This window comes from Miscanthus floridulus, chromosome 16 (assembly GCF_019320115.1).
Source record: "Miscanthus floridulus cultivar M001 chromosome 16, ASM1932011v1, whole genome shotgun sequence".
NCBI lineage: Eukaryota > Viridiplantae > Streptophyta > Magnoliopsida > Poales > Poaceae > Miscanthus > Miscanthus floridulus.
Genome location: NC_089595.1, coordinates 16,826,030 through 16,834,099, shown reverse-complemented (window position 1 = coordinate 16,834,099; position 8,070 = coordinate 16,826,030). Strand labels below are relative to the sequence as shown.

The 8,070-nt window shown below is 48.2% G+C and overlaps 1 protein-coding gene across 2 annotated transcripts; it reads left to right on the top strand.

Moving 5' to 3' along the window:
- The first annotated feature begins 2,748 nt into the window (after nt 1-2,748).
- Nucleotides 2,749-6,042, top strand: LOC136512511 (serine/threonine-protein kinase Aurora-3-like). Of its 2 annotated transcripts, XM_066506476.1 has the most exons (5): nt 2,749-2,934; nt 3,030-3,272; nt 4,294-4,389; nt 5,469-5,632; nt 6,000-6,042. In XM_066506476.1, the coding sequence occupies exons 1-5, from the start codon at nt 2,836-2,838 to the stop codon at nt 6,040-6,042; spliced, it is 645 nt and encodes a 214-aa protein (XP_066362573.1). In that variant the 5' UTR covers nt 2,749-2,835. The 2 variants fall into 2 exon arrangements, with proteins under 2 accessions (XP_066362573.1, XP_066362572.1); XM_066506475.1 differs by lacking the exon at nt 6,000-6,042 and having other exon boundaries at nt 5,469-5,681.
- The last annotated feature ends 2,028 nt before the right edge of the window (nt 6,043-8,070 follow it).

Here is an 8,070-nt window from a genome sequence, read left to right as displayed (position 1 = left end):
ATAAAATCAATATATCTAGAAAAATCAAAACGTTTTATAATTAAGGATGAATTTAGTACATGAATTGACGTAGGATTTATAGAAAAATAACTTCCATGTTCCAAATAGTTGGTGGCTTGTCTTTTTAACAATAGGGATGGCGATTCGACTCGTGGGGTACCTATTGCACGTTTCATATCCGAAGGTCCAGATACAGATATACGGGTTGGATGCCCACTATAAGAGACTAGTAAGGTGCTACTTCATCTATTTTAAATTGCAAGATGTTTTGATTTTTCTAAATACATTATTTTTATTGTGTATCTAAACATACTATATATATCTAAATACATATCAAAACTTATGTATCTAAAAAGCTAAAATACTTTATAATTTAGAATGGAGGGAGTAGTATTTAAATATACCCACGTGTAACTACTAGGTACCTGAGATACATTGAGGTTGAGTAAATATGTGAACTATGAAGATGGTTTAAACGGGCTCGAAATGGCATACTTCATGTGTTTTTTAAAAATCATGCTCCATATTACGATGTCTAACTAAGAAAAACATAGAACATGTTTTTTTTTAATATGAGGCTGGTTTCATATTTTTTTTAGGTTATAAGAAAAACATAGAGCATGATTTTAGAAAAAAATGGTTTCATATTTTTTTAGTCATAAAACAACTTTCTATGCATTTTCAAATGTTAGTTAGATATTAATATTTGTAAATGTACATTTATTATAGAAAAATATTTGGGTTATTTTAAAAAACATATTTCTATAGTTTTTTTAAAAGTCTGATTGACCTCCTTAAATTATCGTGAAAGTCCAATTTACCTTTTTCGTGGTTTACATGGTGCTACATAGAACAACTGACATAGCACTACATATGCTCAAGGAGATAAATCGGAAAGTTTTCAAAGATTTTTTTTAGTGGAATGGTTTTAAAAGATGGGAGTTTAAAATCCAGTTTTGACAAATCGAGCTCACGCAACATAATAATTGAGGAGGTTAGATCTTAGATGGGCCTTTTTCTCCTTGGCCCGTGTGTGCGCTAAAAGGCTTGTTTACCGCTGGGCCAGTCTACGCGCGGCGTCTAGGCGTTTAGATCTTAGATTTATTTATATTTAACAAGCATAAACCTAAATAAAATCTATAACTAAGTTATACATGATTCAATGAGTATGAAATTTTTACTATAGTTTAAGTATACAATAATTAGCCCACCATAAAAATTTCACCACAATTAGACCATAGAAATTACAGCTATAAATTATTCCATTTAATTACAAAAAAGAATAGATCTAAAACTACAGCAAAAACTTTTTAATAAGCATACCATATTATATGTTCACTGGAGTCCAACAAAATTAGATTTTCTATTTTATGATTTTTTTGTGATTTATTATGATTTTTCAAAGATTTAGCCGAAATAAATAAAAAGAAAAAGACAAAACCACCTTTGAAATTGCTTATAACATGGCCAATGAGGTAAGATGAACAATTTTAAAAGTTGAGGGATGTGTTTTTCCTGGTTTTAGAGTTCAGAGAGAAAAGGCGGACTTTTGCGAAAGTTAAGAGAGGTAATGTGGACTTTTTCCACGTCGAGATAATAAAAGATAATGGGCCGAGATTGTACGGTGGACCAGACTGCAAAGCCACATAGGAAGCTCGCGTATTCTCAAAAAAACCATAGGAAGCTCACATCTTCTCGATCCCCAGCCCAATTCCGTCGGTCGGCGCCCTCCATTTCAAATTCCATACTCGTTCCATTTGGGATATTTAACTTTTTATCATTATAACGGATGTCACCTCTTTATATAGCACTCTTAAAATTGTTCCTACATATTTACCATCAAGAGAGAGCATTTGATACATTCTTGCCATTTTCGCTGACGTGGCACGCCAACTCGACCTGACAGCGTAGACCGGCCATGGGAAATGACATTTTTGCCCCTCATCTATTTCTTCTATCTCTATCACTTCCTTGCTCGAGCTCCGGCCATGGCCGATGATGGGGTCCATGGCGGCGGCTAACAGGACATAGGGGGAGTTGGGGGCGAGGCAGCCGGGGCCACGGCCTGCAGGTCCACGACCGCGCCCGACGCCGGCGACGAACATGGCGGCACTTGGAGCACGCACAGGAGCTCGAGGCCAATGTGGTGCCCGCCGGGGACGAGGTCGGCGAGCTCGAGGCGAGGCCTCTCGCCTCCTCCGCGGCGGCCGGTTGCCCCACAGGGCCCTGAGGATGGTCTGGGAGGAGGAGTTCCCGACGGCGGCCTCGAACTGGTCCGCTGTGACGATGACAACATCGGAGGCCACCTGCCCGGTGCGGGACGAGGCGGGTCGCGTCGATCTCCCGCGCGATGGCGGCCACCTGCGCGGAGATGGCGGAGGAGGAGGAGGAGGTGGAGAGGTTTGCGGTGGCGGCAGGGACGGGGTGCGCGTGGGGGGAGAGGAAGGCGTGGAGCGCGAGGAGGTTGGTGGAGAGGATGGAGAGCGGCACGAGGAGGTTGAGCAGCGCGGGCGAGCAGAGGCACGCCAGGACGGGACGGGGGAGGAAGGGCGCGGGGAGAATAAAGACGCCAGGGGGAGGAGAGGTCTTTTTACCTGAGCCTGCTGACTCGGATCCGAGATGGACAGCGAAGCTGACATGCCACGCAAGTAAAAGTGGTAAATATGTATCGTTTTTCTCTCTGCGTTAAAAGCGTTCTGCCAAACTAAAACTGCCATTTGAGGAGTTAAAAAGTTAATTATCCCGTTCCATTCCATCCCCTTCTCCGGTTCCGGCTCCCTCCTCCACGCAACCCGTCGCACAACCTCGCCCCACCATTCGCCACGCCCGCCTGCGATGGCGACGCGCGAGGAGTGGAGCATGTCCGACTTCGAGATCGGCAAGTACATTGGCGAGGGCAAGTTCGGCAAGGTGTACCTCGCCCGCGAGAAGCAGGTCGGCCCGATCAACTCGTACTCTTCAATTCTCTCGATTCCCCTAAAATTTCACCTCCAATGGAAGTTCATCTACGCGTGGCGATGATGATCCAGAGCGGGTACGTGGTGGCGCTGAAGGTGATATTCAAGGTGAAGCTGGAGAAGTACCGCTTCCACCCGCACCTGCGGAGGGAGATCGAGATCCAGCGCGACCTCGACCACCCCAACGTGCTCCGCCTCTTCGCCTGGTTCCACGACGAAGAGAAAGTCGTCCTCGTCCTCGAGTACGCGGCCCGTGGCGAGCTCTACAAGGTCCTTCGCGCCGCTGGCCGCTTCGACGAGCGCACGGCCGCCACAGTAAGAACCCCCCTCCCCGTTTCCCTTTTGGTTCACTGTTATTTCCCGGTCGTGTCTACGGTTGGACTGCCGTTCCTCCTACTATTGTTGACCTAAATTATGTTAACCTGAACCATAATAGTCGAGGCAAAGTCCCTTGTTACTGCAATGGGTGTGATATTTTTTTAGGGGGGAAATACAGTGGGGACTGAGGAGCCCACTACTGTTACTTGATTAAAACAAAACTAGGATGAAAAAAGACAGGAGAGAGAGGGAGAGGTAGAGGGAAAGGGAAAGCTAGAGGGAGAGAGAGAATTGTACAAACAAAGTTTCTGAGAACTAGGCTGCTAGCCCGTGAGCCTGAGTAGGTCTATGGTTGGCAATTGCGTGATATTATTTGCACTCAAGTCATGAATGGTAGCAAGAAAGTCTTGAGTAATGGCCCAACTTGATTTTACTTGTATCAGATATCATGTATGATTATGACACAATGAGTCATTAATTGATGGTACACTCTGTGGAACGGTTACAAGTTAAAGTTACAGCTCATTAAAAGGTGTCTGACGTTGAAAATAATTTGATATTTGAAAATTTTAGTGCCATTTTATAAGCTTACAAAATGATATTTGGATTTTATGGATCTTTGCATTATCTGATTGCAGTATAAAGTATTCTTTAGAAACTCTAATGCATTTCCAAGAAATGCAAGGCAAAGGATCAATCCAATTTTACAAGTTAAGCTGAACCAATATATGAACTGCTATCCATGTGTTGCACATGCAGTGCACTCTACAGTTTATGACTTTATTCCCCTGAACCCAGACATTTATGCACAAAACAATGTGAGAAATTCATGGCATCTCTTTTAGCATGACACTGTCTCAGGCTCTCAGCCTCAACTTGTCATGATGCCATTAATGGCCAAGAACTTGTGCTGGCATTGACATACCACTCTCTAGAGCATAATATACATATGCAGCTTTCCTTCTGATTTGCCATTCTTTTGTTAAATTGTGACACCAATTAATCTTATGTGTTTTAGTATGTCGCGAGCCTTGCTGGTGCACTGGCATACTGCCACAAGAAGGGAATCATACATAGGGACATCAAGCCTGAGAATTTGCTGCTCGATCTCGAGGTTGGTTCTTCTTCTTTTATGAAGCTGTTGCGGCTGTTATTATTTCTAGCACCATATGTGATTTATGCGTTTATTCTGGTATTATTTATCGTTGGCTGTTGCAAGCAAATTTATCTGTGCCTGTCTTTGTAGTTTTACTGTTTTCGTGTTGTTGTAATTTTGCTTACCAGATGGTCTTATTCTACACAAAACAGATTCTAACATGATCATTACTGTAATACTTTGCTCAAGGGTAGGGCCCGTAGTGTTTGCTCCATTTCGTTATAATTTTAATAGGCTGATGGTCTTGTTTCTGCATATAATAGGATCTAATAGAACCATTGCTTTAAGTTTGCTCAAGAATCCAATCTACAGCTGATCTCATTGGTTGGAAATTTTTTCTCTAAATGTTTTGCTCAAGAATCCAATTTACAATGCAGACAGTAAGACTTGGCTCTTTGTAAGTGTCAAAACGGAAACGTTGTCTAGGAAGGACAATTCATAGACAACATTAAAATATGGAATCAAGTTAGATTGCTGCGCAGATGATCTAGCTACCATTGAGGCATGGTGCCCCGCCTGGGCTGAAATGCTAGGAAAAGAAGGGTTTTTTTAGAGTTCGAGGGCCAAAACGCCCCGGCCTTCCAACTAATAGCCAAAAGACCAAATAGGAAAAGAGGGTTTCAAGTCTGTTCCCATGCGTTTACTTCAAATACTTAGTCCATGTGCTTGCTCTTTCCCTGTTTCTTTTTTCTTCTTGTAAAACTGCTGAACCTGAGCTTAGAACAAACTCTCAGGAATGAATGAATCAATCAATCAATGCACTTTATACATGTACGAAGCAGATGATATTTGTCGTTACATCTCGATATGGGTGTCACACCTGGATAGGATATATATCATGCCTCTATGAATGAATTTGGAAACACATATTTTTGCTGATTCACTGACATATGTGGAGAAATGGTTCTACAAATGCTTCTTCAATGCCTCAGTATTTCTGAAGAACTGCTATTGTCATGATGGGTATTTTACTCTTTTATTGATGCATCGAATTCTAGGCGGTGATTTGACAACTAGCTAACTTCCCTTTACTCCAGGGCCGGCTTAAAATTGCAGATTTTGGATGGGCAGCTCGCTCGAATGCTAAACGACACACACTCTGCGGCACAATCGACTATCTGGCACCAGAGATGGTAGAGAAGAAAGCTCATGACCATGCCGTGGACAACTGGACCCTGGGAATCCTGTGCTACGAGTTCTTGTATGTGATAGGAACTGAGGTTCCTCCTCTGACCGAGCGTAGGTTGTAGCGGTGGGTGATCGGGGGTCGAGGCTTAAACCGCGATGGACCACGGCGGGGCGCCGTGATCTCGCGGAGGGAGAGGGCGGCGGCGCTACAGTACCGGCGCTACAGTGCCGCGGTACTGTTCACGGGAGAGAGAAGGCGGCGGCTAGGGTTTCTCCCGGCTCCCTGAGGAAGCCGGAAACAATAATTGTTTCTGCTTAATTTCCTCAATAGAGTTTACAGGTATTTATATGTCTCTGAATAATAATAGAAAATAACTCTAATATTATGTAAAATATGATAAATATGGGCCTTAAGCCCCCTAACCCGCCGCATCCTCTAGCCACTGCTGGGCCTTCGCCTGGAGTACTGGATGCCGGTCATAACATCTCTCCCCGCCTTCTCAAACAGCTCGTCCTCGAGCTGGAAGTCGGGGTAGAAGGTGCTGAACGCGTCGACGGACTCCCATGTCGCATCCTCTTCTGGAAAACCATGCCACTGGATCAGCACCTGCCAGGTGTCACGGCGTCGCTGGACACGTAGCGCCTTGGCCGGGGCAGGAGTGTAACGGCCATCAAAGGTCGGCGCCAGGCTGGCCGGCGTTGCTGGAGCGTCACCGCGGTGGCGCTTGAGCAATCCCACGTGGAAGACATCATGAAGACGGGCACCTTCGGGCAGCTGTAGACGCTACGCCACCGCTCCAAGACGCTCCAAGACGCGGAACGGCCCGGCATAGCGAGGACCGAGTTTGCCCTTGGCCCCTGGAGAGAGTGCATGGGCTGTGCGGTTGAGCAGCCGCAGCCACACCCAGTCGCCCACCTGGAACTCGACGTCGCGGTGGCCGGCATCATAATATTTTTTGGACAGCTGCTGAGCCTGCAAAAGACGTTGGCGCACCTCGGCGAGGATCTCATCACGAGACTGAAGAAGCGCATCTGCAGCCTCGGTCCGAGCTGTACCCGGCGAATAGGGCAGCAGCGGCGGAGGAGGGCGACCGTAGACGACCTCAAACGGCGTGGCGCGAAGAGCCGTGTGGAAGGAGGTGTTGTAGCAGTACTCCGCCCACGACAGCCAATCCACCCACGCGCGGGGGCGATCCCCCGTCACACAACGGAGGTACATGGCGATGACCTTGTTCACCACTTCGGACTGGCCATCCGTTTGCGGATGGAAAGCTGTGCTCATGCGCAACTGGACGCCCGCCATCTTGAAGATGTCTCGCCAAACGTGCCCGGTGAACACGGGGTCCCGGTCGCTGACAATGGACAGCGGAAACCCGTGAAGGCGAACGATGCCGTCGAAGAAGGCACGAGCGACGGACGTAGCAGTGTAGGGGTGGCCGAGCGCGATGAAGTGGGCGTACTTGGAGAAGCGATCCACCACCGTGAGGATGACCGACTTGCCCGCAACCTTGGGCAAGCCCTCGATGAAGTCCAGCGAGATATCCGCCCACACTTGGGTGGGGACGTCTAGGGGCTGCAGCAAGCCCGCGGGCGGAACCGTCTCCGTCTTATTGCGCTGGCATGTGGTGCAAGAACGCACCAGGTCCTGCACCAACACACGATCACGAGGGATGTAGAAATCTGCACGGAGTCGATGTAGCGTCTTCTGGGTGCCCTCATGGCCAGCTGAGTGAGCCAAGAGGAGCACTTGCTGGCTCAAGTCCCCTTGGTCCGGCACGTAGACGCGGGAGCCATGGATCAGAAGGCCGTCAGCCAGGCGCCATGGGGCCGCCAGCTCCCCCGCCTGGAGCTGCGCCAACAGTTGCTGGGCGTCAGGCGCGGCTGCTGTTGCCCGCCGGATGGCGTCCAGAAGCTCGAAGGATGGTCCCGACACAGGTAGGGCTGCTGCAGCCGCGGCCACCAGGACGGCTGCCCCCCCATCTGCCAAGTCCCGGCGAGAGAGAGCGTCTGCCACGATGTTCAAGCGGCCCGGCCGGTACTCGACCGAGAAGTCGAAACCAAATAGCTTGCTGATCCATTGATGCTGCGGAACTGTAGACAATCGTTGATCAAGCAAAAATTTTAAGCTGTAATGGTCAGTGCGAACCAAAAAGTGGCGCCCCCATAAATATGGGCGCCAATGACGAACGGCCTGAACCAAGCCGATCAACTCCCGCTCGTAGGCCGCCAGGTTGATGTGACGGGCCGCGAAGGGACGGCTGAAGTAGGCGAGGGGCCCGATGCCCTGGTGGAGGACGGCGCCGAACCCTACGCCCGACGCGTCGCAGTCGACCACGAAGGGCTTAGTAAAGTCTGGCATCTGAAGAACAGGTCCTGTGGTCAAAGCGCGCTTGAGCGCCTCGAATGCCCCCGAAGCATCGTCGTCCCACACAAACGCGTCCCGCCGCAAGAGGCGCGTGAGTGGGGCGGCGATGATGCCGAAGTCCTGAATGAATTTCCGGTAGTAGCCCG

What these genes read in the sequence shown, in the direction of transcription:
- LOC136512511 (XM_066506475.1), top strand. Translation starts at nt 2,836, where the DNA reads ATGGCGACGCGCGAGGAGTGGAGCATGTCCGACTTCGAGATCGGCAAG. An exon ending in ACCTCGCCCGCGAGAAGCAG is followed by an intron (nt 2,935 to 3,029) that starts GTCGGCCCGATC and finishes ATGATGATCCAG; the next exon opens with AGCGGGTACGTGGTGGCGCT. An exon ending in ATTTGCTGCTCGATCTCGAG is followed by an intron (nt 4,390 to 5,468) that starts GTTGGTTCTTCT and finishes CCTTTACTCCAG; the next exon opens with GGCCGGCTTAAAATTGCAGA.